Consider the following 16891-nt stretch of genomic DNA (forward strand, 5'->3'; position numbering starts at 1 on the left):
CCAAATCCAGTGTGTGTTTTATACTTACAGCACATTTTAATTCATTCACTAAATTTTAAGTGGTTAAAGATAAATGGGGTTCTACCAAAACAGTAAAGTTTTGTTTAATGGAAAAATATTTCACAGTTCCATTTGAAAGTAAATTTTATTTATTTTATTTTTATTTTTTCCTTTATGTATTTTAAAATTTCAGTATAGTTGATTTACAATGGTGTGTTAGTTTCAGGTGTACAGCAGAGTGATTCAGATACATTGATATATATATAAATCTATTCTTTTTCAGATTCTTTTCCATTATGGTTTATCATAGGCTAGTTCCCTGTGCTCTACCGTAGGCCCTTGTTGGTTGAAAGTAAATGTTAAATTGATTAAAATTAAGTAACATTAAAAATTAAGCTCTTCGGGACTTCCCTGGTGGTGCAGTGGTTAATAATACGCCTGCCAATGCAGGGGACACAGGGTTTGAGCCCTGGTCTGGGAAGACCCCACATGCCGTGGAGTAACTAAGCCCCTGCGCCACAACTCCTGAGCCTGCTCTCTAGAGCCTGCGAGCCACAACTACTGAGCCTGTGTGCAGTGACTACTGAAGCCTGCGTGCCTAGAGCCCGTGCTCTGCATCAAGAGAAGCCACTGCAATGAGAAGCCCGTGCACCACAACGAAGAGTAGCCCCCTCTCACTGCAACTAGAGAAAGCCCACACACAGCAACGGAAGACCCAACACAACCAAAAAATTAAATAAATAAATAAATGTATTTAAAAAAAATTAAGCTCTTCAAGAAAACAAACTTATGGTTACCAAAGGGGAAAGGAGTGGGAAGGATAAATTAGGAGTTTGGGATTAACATATACAGACTACTATATATAAAATAGATAAATAACAAAGTCCTACTGCATAACACAGGGAACTATATTCAATATTTTGTAATAACCTATAAGGGAAAATAATCTGAAAAAGAATTATATATTCACATGTATGTATATACACATATACATGTGTATATAAAACTGAATCACTTTGCTGTGTATCTGAAACAAATAACATTGTAACCCAACTGTACATCAATAAAAAAAAAAAGAAGAAAGAAAAAAATTAAGCTCTTCATTTGTATAAGTGCTGAGTAGTTATACGTGGCTGGTGGCTACTGTATAAGCACAGGTATACAACAATCTCATCATCATAGAGGCTTTATTGGACAGTACTGGTCTAAATCCTTAAATCCTTATATATCTTCCATTGCAGCAGATTGGCCATACGTTTAATATTATTAACATTTACAAACAATCTTTTTTTTTTTTTTTTTTCTGTGGTACACGGGCCTCTCACTGTTGTGGCCTCTCCCGTTGCGGAGCACAGGCTCCGGACGCGCAGGCTCAGTGGCCATGGCTCACGGGCCCAGCTGCTCCGCGGCATGTAGGATGTTCCCGGACCCGGGCACGAACCCGTGTCCCCTGCATCGGCAGGCAGATTCTCAACCACTGAGCCACCAGGGAAGCCCTACAAACAATCTTATGATAACCTAAGTCTCATGAAATTGAACTGATGATTATGGTTTGTGATTACATTTGTAGTTTCATAATTAGTTCCCTGGGAGCTGGCCTCCCTTCAGCTCCAAATATTTTAACTTCATTTAGTGGCCACAGGCTAACTTCCAGCAAAGATTGGCTCCGAAGGTGATGAATTTCTATATGAAGTGCCTTATTAATTACAAAATCAATGCACCTCCTAGCTTTTTCTGCTCCCAAGGTCACTGTTTCCGACTTGACAAGATACAGTGCAGCCCTTAAGATGCCCACCTGGGTATTGTGTCATAAAATGACATTTGGGTGTGAATTATTAGGACAGAAAAGTTGAGAGGAGAACAGAAATAGTAGCAGGGTTTTAAGGTTAATTTTGAATCTAGGTAGATGAACTAACACTAATGAAAGGTTTCTTCCCCAAAGATGAAACAGTCCCACCCCATACACAGGAGAACTAAGAAGTAATACAGAATAAGATAAAAAATAAGTCAAGAAGCATGAGTAAGTGAATATTGTTCCACTCTTTATTGAGGGTCTGAGAGTTCATTGGGGCATCCTTTAGCAGTTTGGGCGCATTGGAGCACGGCCCCCCATCTTAAACAAGATCAGGAAGGCACACAGGGAGGAGAGGGTTTTATTTGGGGAAAGCAGTCCTGTCCTGGAAGAGGATGTTTGGATCTGCTACCAAGGAGTGGGAGCTGGGCAATGAAGCCTCGACCCTTGACCCTGGTCTCTGCTGCCCTCTGCGCCCCACTGTGTGCCCATGTTTCTGGGAATTTCAGGGCTTGCATCTCCAGGAGACCGTAGAGAATGTGGGTCCATTGTGGATGGACGCTCATTTTCTAGCTTCTCTTGGCTGAACGAGCTTTCTAAATCATATGCTCTACATAGCCCGTGTGCCCTAGAACTGTGATCAGGTTTCAGGAAAGCCCTGGTTTCCCTCTGGGCCCCGGGAACTCCTCCAGCCCTGTGCAACACTGAAATGCATTTTTGACTTTGAGTCTGAGTCATTGAAAACGTACCTAAGCAACAGATGGTGGAAGCTCATTACTTCCTGCGTTTTGACTGAGTGTTGAACAGTCTTGAAGATCTTTATCTTCCCACCAAAGCTGTGGAGGTATGTGAATGTTGCGTAAGCATTTTAAAGAAGCCTTGAATTTTACTTAGAGGATTAGATGGGGGAGTTCTGATTCTTCTGCAAAAGGGACTTCCTCGGTTTCCCCTTTAATTCCTCCTCCTATTTAAAGGATGCTGCAGAATGGAATGATGCTAGTAGAATTGGACCCAAGTGGCTATGGCAGGGTGAGCTAACCTAACTCCCACGTTTTACTAGCTGGTGGTGATACTTTTGTCACTGCAGACCTGGTTTCTCCTGCCGAGGTTGATGACACAGAGTAGCCATCCTTGGGTGTTCCACATGGTCTGGGGCTTAAGGGATACTCATGGCGTTCTCTCCTCTGGTTGCAGGTGGCTGTGTTACTGCAACGTGCCCCAGTTCTGTGACAGTCTGCCTCGGTACGAGACCGCGCAGGTGTTCGGGAGAACCTTGCTCCGCTCTGTCTTCACCGTGATGAGACGACAGCTCCTGGAGCAGGCGAGGCAGGAAAAAGACAAACTGCCACTCGAGAAACGGACTCTAATCCTCACCCATTTCCCAAAGTAAGGGAGTGCTCTTGTGGGTCTTTGATGCAAGGGCTTGAGACTGATGGATACTCAGCAAAGCCTGCCTCCGTGACACGATTAGGAGGGGTAGGAAAGCGGGACCGCATCCTTCTCAGCTCCCTCTGGGAGCCTCCATGGGTACTTTCCAGCCCATATGGGATGAGCTTGACTCTGTGCGACTGCTCCTTCAGCCTCGCCTCATCCCACCTGAGTCTCATGGGGCGGGGGGTGGGGGTGGGGGTGGGATGCTTTGTTTTGTATATTGAGCTGCCAGGATGCTAGTGGGGGATGGGAAAGGTGGCGCAGAAGCAATTTCCATCTTCCCAGAAGTGGTGCAGGAGAAGTCAGGTGGCTGTTTCTTCCGTCCTACGTCTCCAGCCATTTCCTTTTTTAAATTTTTTGGCCCACCATGCAGCATGTGGGATCTTAGTTCCCCGACCAGGGATTGAACCCACGCCCCTTGCATTGGAAGCACGGAGTCTTAACCACTGGACCTCCAGGGAAGTCCCATCCAGCCCTTGCTAAGATTGGCGGATCAGTCCCGTCTCAGCTAGAATGAACTAGACCCCAAGAGCAGGGCTGGCCGGGAATAGAGAGGCCCCCTTCAGAATGATCTTTGTGCCTATGTACTCAGTTTCTTGTAGAATGTGCATGCTCTTGTGCACCTTGCTTCTCGCACCTGCCAGAACTCCAACATGTGAATAATCATTTAAATATTTTTCAAATACATGAAAGGTGTCAAAGGGATAGGAAGTTGCAGTGCTACGCCATTGGCCTGAAATGAATTTTCAGTGCGAAGAACCCAAAATTTAAGCTAAGAGGCTGGGTGCTGGTGAGAGGCTGGGGGTGCAGGTGATGACTTGTCATGGAGCAGTGACAGCAAGACAGGAAGGAGGCAGTTCATTCTGCCTGGAGTAGCACTGGTTTGCGGGGGTGGAAGGTATCATTTAAAAAGGCATTCTAGGTCTGATAGAGTTCTGCCATGGAGAACTGCAAGATAGCAGAGTTTCAGAGAGGAGCCATTATAGTCTTTGAGCAAAGATTGATGAAATCTGTTTTATCTGAGAAACTGGATTTTTATTATTATTACTATTTCTGATTTACCCAATTTGTATCTCAGGAAAGATGATAGTTTTAATTTTTAAAAATAAGTGAGGCCCAAAACAACAACAAAAATGGTTTTCTGATGAAAATGTACTGAACAATTTTTGTTTGTTTGTTTTTGCAGTTTAACACGAATCTCAAACGTTAGGTAGAGGAAAATTCTAATGAGCTTTAGCTGAACGTCCAATATTTGAACATAAGTCCTAGCCACCTGATTTTCAGCATTTCCTGAAGGCAACCAGTAGATGAAACTGAGGCAGGACATGGGCCCTTTGGTATCCTCCAGGGAGGAAGGTTCAGAAGCACTTAAACTGCAGTTTGATGTTGCCCCTCAATGAGTAATGAACTCTGGGCAAGCTCATGTATTTCAGTGGCTGCCTTTTAACTGTTCTAAGCTTCTTTCCATAGAGATTAAAGCAGTTTTCTTATTTTTCAATTACATTTGCCACATAAGTAGCATTTCTTGTGTTCAGATTATAGTGGTTGTTCTGTCTCTAAGCCAAGGGACAAAGAGGACCCCTCTCCCCTCCCCCCTCACACCTTTTGTGGTGCTTAAAGAGAAATTTTAATTACCTTGCATAGTAGCAATTTTTTTTTTTTCCTATAGAAAACTCATTTTGCTTCTTACAGATATTTGCTAATTATAGTGTGTTGTTCGTTCAGCCCAGAGCTCTGGCATGCTTATGCTGTTCAGCTGAAAAATCAATGCTGCTTTCTTTTTATCTCTGTTACTAATGGTAGGGTAAAACTACCACCCACTTCTCCTTTTAAATCCCTTTGCATTGAATCTGACAACATTTGAGGCTGTTAGGGATTTATACCTGCAGATTTGGTGGCAGAATCTCATATTGAAGCCAGAGGTGCCATTTGGATCTTGGGCACCAACTCAAGGTGAGGGCTGCAGACTGCTTCTCACACCTGGTGAGGTCGTCATGATTCTCAGATGCATCTTCAGAGCTTACATCCTTATCTTCCTGCTCTTCATTTGTTGCCCTTTCTTCTGCTTGGCTTTAACGTGTGCCTTTCCCCGACGCCACCCCCATCCACCTATTTACACGGTTGCTTTTAAAAACTTTAGTATCTGCATTTCATTCTGAAAGTGATAAATGGACATGTTGATGAAAATTTGATTCACAGGGAACAAAGAAGCAAAAGACCGCTATAACCCTACCACTGTGATATACTTTTTGTGATTTTAGATATTTCAATTTTTTCTTCTCCGTGTACTGCATTCTTTTATTCTACATATAATTTTGTATCCTCTGTATATAAAACAAGCATTTTCTCATAGCATTAGATGAGCCTGTTCTTTGTTTTATTGAAATAACTAAATATATGTATATATATATATATATATATATATATTTATATATTATGTAACACACACATGATTATTTTCCTAAATTATTAATGGCATTCTTCTTTGGTGAGTCTCTTTAGGGCTTTGTGAAGTGTTCCCATTATATAATTACTGATAAAGAAGGAGCTGGAAAAGGAAAGGAAATTTACTTCTGTGATAAAGGGCAGTTGGGGAAATCTTGAGGGCTGTGTGAAGTGAAGGCAGGGTCTGCTTAGCAAAAGGGGGAAATGCATCGAGAACCTTCCCTCTTGTCAGCAAGGTCAGAATGTGATCTTAGTAAGGATTTTACCTCCTGTTGCTGTCAGTCTCTCTGTGTTAGATAAGAAGCATACTAAAGTGTTTTAAAGCATACGTTAATGGTGGCTTCTTTGGCAAAAGGCGACTCATATCGTTTCTGTAAACCATGAATTACACAACTGAGTGCAGGTAGATGTTCATACAAATGGTACCTTATTCTTAAATCTTCTGAGTATGATCAGCAAGTCAGAAGACCCTCAGGACCTTTCCCCACCTGTCTTCACTTCCAAAAACCCAACTTCTCCCACCCCAGACCTTCTAAAGTCTTGCCGGATTTGATTAATGAGAAGACTAGTGGCACTTTCAGTAATTGTGATGATGATGATGTTGTTAATGTAGGTCCTTGATCAGTTGTCCATACTTGGTATGTTTCTCAGTTCAAGTTTTAAGGTAACTTGACACCTTTATAAGGGTAACATAACACATGGACCATACATTATCATAGCTTTAGGGGCGGGGGCAGGTCCCCCAAAGCAAATCCATTTATAATTGTAAAGACTATAAGTAGTCTTATGTATGTTTTGTTGCCAAATGGATTAAGGAAAATACTTTTTTTAAGGGCTTTTGGATTTCAAAATTTCAGAGACAGGATAGTTAAGACGTATATACTAGCTAACCTTTATTACATCATTGCAGTGTAAACTTCTTGAGGGCAAGACGTTGTGTTCCCTCTGTCCTGCAGCACCTGGCACAGCACCTGGCATGTGGTGGGCATTCAGTGTTTGTTGAGTGAATGAGCACCTCCTAAGGGGTCATCACCATTTGAAGCATGACATTAGTGTACTCCTCACTACCACCTTCTGCAGGAGTTACTGTTGATATTTCCATTTTATAAAAGTGGAACCAAGGAAGAGGAAAGTTAAGAACTTGTTCCAAGGTCACACAAATAATAAGTGGTGAGCTTGGTAATTGGATTTTAGAACCCAAGCTCTTAGCCATTATTCTATACCCCTCCATGAGAATTAATGTGCCTTAAAAAGAGGCTTTCAGGAAGACATTCCAGTACCAGAAGTATAGAGATTTGTGTTGGTATTTTAATCATACATATTTTAATCTTCTATTTTGGGGCACATAAGAACTGTCCAAGGTACTTATCAAAAATCAGTTGCCCAGACCATTCTCCCAGACTCTGATTCAGTAAGCGTAGGTGGGGTTTAGGTATCTATACTCTTACCAAGGTATTTGGGTGATTTCTGTGGGCCCCCAAAACTTGAGATCAGTTTGTTTATAACACGATGGGAAATATAACATAGTAATTAATCACACGTTCTGATCTTGGCCCTGCAATTTACTGGTTGTGGGACTTTGTACCAGTTATTGAGCCTCTCTGTGTCCTAAGTTTTTCCATCTGTAAAATGGGTACAATAATGGATCCTATCTCATAGGGTTGTTAGGAAGATCAAATGAGTTAATATACACCATCTACTTAGAGCAGTGTCTATCCTGTAGTAAGAGCTATGTATGTGTGTGATAAATAAAAATAAAATATGTAACTCACTGGGTTGATGTGAAGATTCAATAAGAAGTTCTTACCCAGAGAAAACCATAATTCAAAAAGACACATGCACCCCAGTGTTCATAGCAGCACTGTTTACAATAGCCAGGACATGGAAACAACCTAAATGTCCATCAATAGAGGAATAGATACAGAAGATGTGGTACATATATCCAATGGAATATTACTCAGCCATAAAAAGGAATGAAATTGGGTCATTTGTAGAGTCATGGATGGACCTACAGAGTGTCATACTGAGTAAAGTAAGTCAGAAAGAGAAAAACACATACCGTATATTAATGTGTATATGTGGAATCTAGAAAAATGGTATAGATGATCTTATTTGCAAAGCAGAAATAGAGACACAGAAGTAGAGAACAAATGTATGGATACCAAGGGGGAAACGGGGGGCTGGTGGGAGGAATTGGGAGATTGGGATTGACACATATACACTATTGATACTATGTGTAAAATAGGTAACTAATGAGAACATACTGTGTAGCACAGGGAACTCTACTTAATGCACTGTGGTGACCTAAATGGGAAGGAAATCCAAAAAAGAGGGGATATATGTATATGTATAGCTGATTCATTTTGCTGTACAGTAGAAACTAACATAACATTGTAAAGCAACTATACTCTGATAAAGATTAATTAAAAAAAAAAAAAGAAGTTCTTAGGACAGTGCAGGCACATGGCAAGGATTCCATAAATACTATAGCGGCTTTTGTGGTGGAAATGACGGTGACAGTGACCACTTCGTGGAGGGCTGGAATCTGGTTCCGAGATTCCTGAGGGGAACTGGGTGGAGTGCATTTCCACTGATGTAATGCTCTGTGTAGTCTAGCTCGTATCTATCTATGCAGAGCCCATAGAGAATACATCTGTGGAAATGTATTCTGTTAGTAGAATATACCAGGGCTGCCCAACTAAATCATCACCTGAGTCATAATTGACTAGCATATTTCTAAATTGAAGATGGGATGCTGGTGTTCATGTGATTGCCGTGGGTGGTCAGGGCTTTTGTCCCTCTAGTAATGCATTAGTTTTGATCTCATGCTTGCCTTTTTACTCTTGTGCCTAGGTTTCTGTCCATGTTAGAAGAAGAAGTTTATAGTCAAAACTCTCCCATCTGGGATCAGGATTTTCTCTCAGCTTCTTCCAGAACCAGCCAGCTAGGAATCCAAACAGGTAAAAAAAAATTTTGGTGGGGGCATACATCAGAAAACAACCAGGAAGTGTTCGTTGCAGTTCACTCTGCATTTAGTTATGTTTTTCATCAAGAATTGAAGACTAGTACCAGCAAAAAAAAAGTAAAAGCTCTGGCAAATCTTGCACCTACGTCTCTGTTGGTGAGGAGAGCAGGTGCAAACCAAACAGTTAAAATAGCAACAGCTGCTGCCTCTGCTATGAGAGTTTGCTCAGCCCGTGCCTCACAGCTGTACGGAAGGTTTAAACCTAGGAGGCTCAGGTCTGCAGTCAGTGCTGGCTCTTTTTTTTTTTTTTTTGTGGTACGCGGGCCTCTCACTGCTGTGGCGTCTCCCATTGCTGAGCACAGGCTCCGGACGCGCAGCCTCAGCGGCCATGGCTCACGGGCCCAGCCGCTCCGCGGCATGTGGGATCTTCCCGGACCAGGGCACGAACCCGTGTCCCCTGCATCCGCAGGCAGACTCTCAACCACTGCACCACCAGGGAAGCCCAATGCTGGTTCTTTTTGAAGACACTTACAGTCTCGGTCAATGGCCACATATGCCCAGGAATCATGTCTCTGTCTGGTTTCTGAACCTGTGGAGTCTGGTTTGGGCATCAAGTTGCTCTCGTGGATAATGGGAGGATGGTAAGTCTCAGGACGTGAAGTGGGGTCAGGGCGTCAGCTGGCATTGCCTCGAGTCAGCCAGTGGCCTCAGCGAGCATTTTGTGAGGAAGGAAGATGTGTAACTTCTGGAGTAACACTGAGCCTAGAAAGAGGGTCTGAATTCCTGCCTTGGATGCTTGGAAAATTTGGAGAAGTTTGGCAAGAGATGCCAAAGCACTAATTTGTATGTGGCCTTGGGGAAAGATAGAATGCAGAATTTTGATGAGTTTTTAGTAGATCTAGTTCAATGTGTAATATGGGGGCTCTTAAGTATTGCCTCCAGCAAAGGGTAATTTTATTCTCGCCATTCCCCCACCCCCCAGTTTTTTAAATTGAATACATGCAGTGAAAGGCAACCTTTTTAGTATGTGGTTCTGTGAATTTTGGCAAACACACATAGTTAGTTGTGTAACTACCACTACCATCAGAACATAGAAAATAAATATATAGGATAACTGCATCACCCCAGAAAATTCCCTTGTACCCCTTTTGTAGTCCATTCAGTGCTCTAACCCCCAGCTTTGGCAACCACTGATTTGTTTTTTGTTTCTGTAGTTTTCCCTTTTCTAGAATGCCATATGAGTGGAATCATAGCTTTCTGACTCTGGCTTCTTTCACTCAGCATACTGCATTTGAGAACATGATTAAAACATTTTTTTTTATCTAGAGCCCAAGTTTGGATGCATATAATTAAATCCTTCCAAGCAGAGTACTTAGGGAATAAGGTATTTTGGTTTGGATCAAACCATCTTTGTTTGGCTTCTTGTTACCAGAAACATCTTTTGTGCTGTTTTTTCACCTTAGGTCATAGAATATAATTTCATGTTTCTCTGTTTCAAAACCTGTAGCGCTCTGGGGCTTTTCTGTGCATGGATAGAACTCCAGACCTGAGTGTCAGCACTTCCTGGACATGCTCTGTGTAGCACCTGGGCATGTGTTCTGTATTTCCCTCTCTGTCCCCATGTTGTTCAGTTGTCTCTGTCTTTATCTTACCTAACTTTCAAATGGCATCTCTCCCACAAACTCTTTCCTAATTCTCCCCATGCCTTCTAGTAAGCGCTGGATCTCCTTTCTTCCAAATGTTCGTGGAAGCTTGATAATATCCTATCGCCGGTTGTTTAACTTGGCTGCACCGTGGCATCACCCATGTGATTTAAAATACTACTGATTTCGAATAGTGTTATTTATTTGTGGTATGATTAATTATAGAACTTTATTAATTTGGGATGCTCTCAATGAAGGAAAGAAAATTTATATTAAAAATTTAGAAAAAATTTTTTAAAAAGTTTAGAAACCACCTAAATTTATAGCCTGACTCTTAGTGAGTCAGTAAAATATGCCATATAGAGGTTCTTGTTTCAATAAATAGTTAAGAATTGCTTCTATCAGTTTTTGCCAGTAGATGCTTCTGTATGTTTGAAAATAATTTCCTTCTTTCCCACAATTATCTCCTGATTTTCTGCAATATTTATGGCACTGCTTTAGATACTGAGAATAGCTATAAATAAAACAAAATGATTTATTTTAAGTAAAAAAAAAAATACTACTGATCTCTGAGGCCCCTCCCAAGAGGGTGTGATGTAATTGGCCAAGGACATGGCCTGGACGTGGCCAAGGACGTGGCCTGGACATCGAGACTTTAAAAGCTCCTCAGGTGACCTGACGTGAAGCAGTCTGAGTCACACGGCACTCACCTCATGCTACCCTCGCCCCCTTTTCTCTGTACATCTCTGTCTCCTGTGAGTGTGACTCCTGCATGGTCAGAGACCCAGTTTTGCCACGAGAATAGCTGATACTTCCAGTAAGTGCTTGCCCTGAGGTTTGCTTCCTGTCTTTGAGCCTTAGCACAAACCATGAGAAGTTGGTGTGATTATCTCCTTTATGTGGATGAGAAATGAGAGCTCAGAGAGGAGCAACCAGTTGCCCAAAAGCAGAGCTCGTGAGTGATGGGACTGGGCTTCACACTGGGTCTACTCCCTGTCTCTTGCACTGTGTTAAGAGCCAGAGCTCTAACCGCTGCTCTGCACGGCCCCAGTGTGCTTTGCAAATGTGCAGGCAAGCACATGAAGGAATGAGTGAACATGGGCCAGGGACACCCGAGCTATTTGTCAGGGTCATCTTAGTTCTTTTCTGAAGGGACTTCTGGAGAGGACTCCTCTCTGGGTGAAGACTTCCCTTGACCCTCTCCTGCTCAAGATGCCTCCCAGTCTGTCCCACTTCCATTGTGTTATCTGTCATCACACAAGGTGGAGAAGACAGGTCGTCTCTGACCCTCTGGGAATTTCAGATTCATCTCTGTGTCTCAGGTCGTCACCCACTTCAGCTGGATTGTCAGTATTACCTGCCGCCGTTGGAAGCAGGCTGTCTTCTCCTGTTCCGCTGTAATTGCAGTGTGTTCTCTGGGGAAAAAGAAAAGTGTAATCACCTACTTAATTGGTGTGTCTGCACATCTATGCAACTGTGATAAATGACATTCATAATGATGGCTCTGAACTTTTGCAAGGTGCTCAGATGTCTTCTGAATCACCAGAGCTTCCCCTTTGTGTAGAATCGCTCCAGTGTACTTAGAAATTCAGAAGGCTTTTTTGCTGGGAGGAAAGCCATACAGCCTGGTGCTTTAGTATATTCTGATCCCCCGTTTTTTTCTTTTTCTTCTGGGGGTGGTGGTTTCCTCACCTATGTTTTATTTATTTTTATTTAAAAAAATTTTTTCATTGTAATGACCTGTATGGAAAAAGGATCTAAAAAAGAGTGGGTATATGTAGATGTATAACTGATTCACTTTGCCGTACACCTGAAACTGACACAACATTGTAAATCAGTATATCATTCTTTACATACCAATTGCTGTTCAGTTAGGATTGCTATGGATCCATGTCTCTCCGTGGCTCGGTTTACTTACTCCATCACTCTCTTGGCTATGGGGAAAGTCCCCCGTAGACCACACTGTGGCTGCCTTGACACCAAGATGAATGTGCTCTCTGGGCATCTGTCTGCACTGAGAATGTCCATGTCCCTCATCAGTCTCGCCTCATCAGCTACGGATCAGCAGCACACTAGCAAACAACATCCTACTTCCTATGATGGCTTTTTTGAAAAAAGGCAAAACAAAAAGGTTTTGTTTGGAAATACTCTCGAACTTACAGAAAAGTTACAAAACTAGGACAAAGCAGTCCTGTGTGCTGTATGTTCTTTGTTTAATTGTTAACATTTGCCCTACTTGCTTCATCATTTCTCCTGTTTCTCTGTCTCTGTCTCACTCCATATATATGTGTGCATATATGTATGTTTTTTGTCTTCTAAACTATTTGAAAGTTACAAACGTCATGACCCTTCACTGACTTCAGTGGGTATCTCTTAAGAGCAAGGACGTTTTCTTATTTAACCGCAGTATAGTTATCAAAGTAAGGGATTTTAACCTTGATGCAATATTATTATCTAATCTATGTGCTATTTTCCATTTTGCCCTTCATCTCAGTGATGTGGTTTATAGCAATTTTTGTGTCACATCGGGGGGCCTGTACCATTGGCCTCTCCCATTATTGCTGGCATGCAGTTTGATCACTGGCTTAGGGTGGGGTTTATGAGGTTTCTCTACTGCAGTGTTACCATTTCTCCTTTTGTAATAAAAAAAAAAAGTACTTTTTTGGGGCGATACTTTGAGACTATCCTGTCTTTATCAAAATTATATTCATTGGGACTTCCCTGGTGGTGCAGTGGTTAAGAATCCACCTGCCAATGCAGGGGACACGGGTTCAAGCCCTGGTCTGGGAAGATCCCACGTGCCACGGAGCAACTAAGCCCATGCGCCACAACTACTGAGCCCACGTGCCACAACTACTGAAGCCCGTGCACCTAGAGCCCGTGCTCCACAACAAGAGAGGCCACCGCAATGAGAAGCCCACACACCGCAATGAAGAGTAGCCCCCGCTCACCACAACTAGAGAAAGCCTGCATGCAGCAACGAAGACCCAGCACAGCCAAAAATAAATTTAAAAAAATATTTAAAAAATTATATTCACAAGGTTTAGACTGTACAGATGATTCTTCCCTGAATCAATTATTATATACTGGCTGCTTCCCCCAGCCCCTGCCAACTTCCATCATTCCCTTCTTATTTGTTGGCATTCTCCTGTATGAAGAGTTTCACCTTCTCCCCACTTATTTATTTATGCATTTATTATTTTATCAGTTTGGACTCAGGTATCTTTATTCTATCCAATGGGTTATAATCCATCCCTGTCTTTCTTATCATGCTCACATTGGCCCCATAGTTTTTATTTTAAAGATGACTTCTTTGGGGTGATGGGCAGGAATGGGATGGTGTCATGTGTACTTGGTTCCTTACTGCCTAAGAAAGAAGTCATTTAATACCTTCTTTTCCTTTTCCTGGGGGCAGTTATCAATCCACCTCCTGTGGCCGGGACAGTTACCTTCAATTCAAACTCAGCTTCCCTTGAGCAACAGAATGGAGGGAACAACAGTCCTTCCTGTAAAGGTGCTTCGGGGCTTGAGGCAAACCCAGGTAAGCGCTTCGAGGGCATCATAGAGGACTGCGATTTGCCCTAGAAGCTTTATTATCTGAGGAGTGCCAAAGGTAGACTTCAAACAGATTGTCCATGTCTAGGATCTCCATGGTTGGAACTCGCTTTGAGCTGTATTGGTTAGTTATTGCTGTGTAACAAACCCGCTCAAAATGCAGAGTCTGAAAACTGTAATCTTTTATTATCATAGCTCACTCATCCTGTGTGTTGCCTGGGAGGTGGCTAATCCCGGCTGGTCTCCTTCAGGCTGGGCTTGTATATTTCTCATCCTCCTTCTAGGACCATTGAGTTTCTTCTCCTTCCCTTGGGGCAGAATGTGTCCTTATTATGGTGGCAGAAGCACCAGAAAGCAAGAAGAAATACACTTTCTTGAAGCCTAAGCTCGGAACGTGTACCCCATCACACCTGCCTCATTTTGTCATCTAAAGCTAATCACGTGGTCAAACTCAGAGTAAAGGGGTGGGGAAATGTACCCCACTCCCTTTATAGGAAGAACTGCAGAATCAAATGGCAGAGCATGGTTACAGGAGGGGAAAGAATTTGGCCTTGAATGTAATCTGCCATGTGGGCAAAAACATCTCTTAATCCTAAAGGCATTTTACAGTTACAGGATGTTTTGTTTTGAAGGTTGCATTTCTGTCCACAGGCTTGACCTCAGACAAATCTTGGGCATGACCAAAGTTTGACATTGAGGAAATGACATAAAAGGGGGAGAGAAGAGGATTTTGAATGAAGTACTAAGCATTTAGCATTGGTGCCACCATTGTCTCTCCCACTTCCAAGGGAGACATCACTAATTAATCTGGAAACGCTTTGCCAGTGAGCTTGGATGCAGCCTAAGATGCTTTCTTATCACATCACTATTAGCAATCTATCAAGTTTGGGGCATATTGGGTATAAGCCTCAGCTCCATAATAAATAGTTCACAATGTTAATCTTGGGGAATCTTGGAATTTGAAGGCTTCTTGATCAAATGACTGAAAATATTCTCACTCACCTCCAATCACAACAGGTAAAAAGTTATGAAAACAAGAACTCAACCAAAACTGTTTAGTAAGTAACATATAATATTTGGAGAAGCATCTTGTATAGATGAGATACTTGACATTGCTCTGCTCATTTTTAGCTAAAGTTGATGGGAATGCTATATGGAACATGCTTAGTGGGATTCGCACCTGAGGAATAAATTAGATTTGAACATCTAAAAATTTTAAAAAATTTAATTGTAAAAACAAATGCATTATGACAGAAGGAAAAAAAAGAAATAAAGAAAAACCAAACATGATAGTAGAAGGGACAGAAAGCCACCATGTAATCTAAGGAGGAAGGTGGGAGAGACTTCTCCTTGCCTTTGCCTGGCCTTTCCCAGCATGTAACATATTGAGAGTGTACCTACTTCAAAGGCCACTGGCCCTGCTCACTTTGTGAGGCATCATTTTAAGGCAAAAAAAGCATTGTGAGAGATAGTGAGGGTCATTTTGTGATGAAAAAATTAAATTCACTAGGAAAATAAAACAGTTCATGAGTATATTTCAAATATATAGACATACATACATGACATGCATACGACCACATATATATATATATATACATACATACATGCAAACATATATGAAAGAGGGAGAATTAACAGAACTGCAAGCAGAAATAATCACTTCAAACCAACCAACAGTTGAAGTCTGGAAGAAACATCTCTGATTCATTCATAGATCAAGCAGACAAAACTGTCAGTAAGGACAGAAGCCCTGCAAACGAAGTCAACAACATTAATCTAACATATGTGTAGAGAGCACTCAAAATCGGAAAAATACACATTCTTCCAAAGAAGACACTTAATTTACAAATAATTGGTCAAGTCTTTAGTCCATAAAGCAAGTTGCGAAAAATTTTGACCTTTGGTATCATATGGTCCATGTTCTCTGACCACAAAGTGATAACTAGACTCATCCCTTAATATGCAAATGAAGAGACACATGCCTTAATAACTCATATATCAAGTTAAAAAATTATCATGGAAAATAGAAACTATTTAGAGTAGATCTACGGTTGGCAGTTACTGTGAGACGTCCTCCCTTCTCTCTCCTGCCTTCCACTGCGCCCCTCCCCTGGTACATGGAGGGATGACGTCCACACCTGTCAGTGTTATTAGAAAACTAGTTGGATTAGTTGGCATGTGCTTTGTGGTTAAAATAACCCATTGTTTACCCTTTTATTTTGATCATCAAGGAGAAAAGAGGAAAATGAATGACTCTCATGTTTTGGAGGAGGCCAAGAAACCCCGAGTGATGGGCGATATTCCACTGGAATTAATCCACGAGGTCATGTCCACCATCACGGACCCTGCAGCGATGCTCGGGCCAGAGGTCAGCGGGGTGAACCTAGGCAGCCAGCTGGTGGACCCCTTCTACTCTCCGGGCCACTCCAGCTGTTGGGAATGGGGATGGTATTGCTGAGAGAGAGCATGTCATGCTACCCTGGTTTGCATTTTGCCTGGTGGTCAGGGTCAGAAAGGCAAGAAAAGCTGATGGAGAGCTGATTCCCCTTGACGACTGTCACATCATGGGGAAACATAATCTCACGCAGTTGAAGGCATTTCTCCTCCTTCAACTTTTTATCTTGAAAAATTTAAACCCTCATAAATGTTGCAAAAAACTCCATGATAAAGATCCAGAGACTCTTTATTTAGATTCACCAGTTGTTAACATGCCTCATTTACTTTCCCTCTGTCTCACTCTCTCTCCTGTGAAGCATTAGGAACCATTTCAGAATTCAATACAGATGTCATAACCCTTCACCCCTAAATATATTTGCATGTATCTCCTAAGACTGAGACTGTTCATTCACATTACCTCAATGCAGTTATCACCTCCAGCAAATTTAGCTAGGTTACAGTATTATCTAACGTATGGGTTGGCAGTCTACAGCCTGTGGGCCAAATCCAACCCACTTGCTGGTTTTGTAAATAAAGTTTAATTGAAGTGTATTGTCTGTGTCTGCCTTGCACTACCAAAGCAGATCTGAATTATTAAGATAGGGGAAGTCTGACTGCAAAGCC

General features: G+C 42.0%; 1 protein-coding gene across 2 annotated transcripts in view; it reads left to right on the top strand.

The window, feature by feature from the left end:
- KAT2B (lysine acetyltransferase 2B) overlaps positions 1–16891 on the top strand; it is a 104115-nt gene that overhangs the window by 61281 nt on the left and 25943 nt on the right. For both annotated transcript variants that reach the window (XM_059064113.2, XM_059064114.2), the window contains exons 6-9: positions 2987–3178; positions 8522–8628; positions 13692–13817; positions 16063–16199. In XM_059064113.2, coding sequence (XP_058920096.1) covers positions 2987–3178; positions 8522–8628; positions 13692–13817; positions 16063–16199 — 562 coding nt within the window. The remainder of the gene's footprint in view (positions 1–2986; positions 3179–8521; positions 8629–13691; positions 13818–16062; positions 16200–16891) is intronic.

This window comes from Kogia breviceps, chromosome 5 (assembly GCF_026419965.1).
Source record: "Kogia breviceps isolate mKogBre1 chromosome 5, mKogBre1 haplotype 1, whole genome shotgun sequence".
Taxonomy (NCBI): Eukaryota; Metazoa; Chordata; class Mammalia; order Artiodactyla; family Physeteridae; genus Kogia; species Kogia breviceps.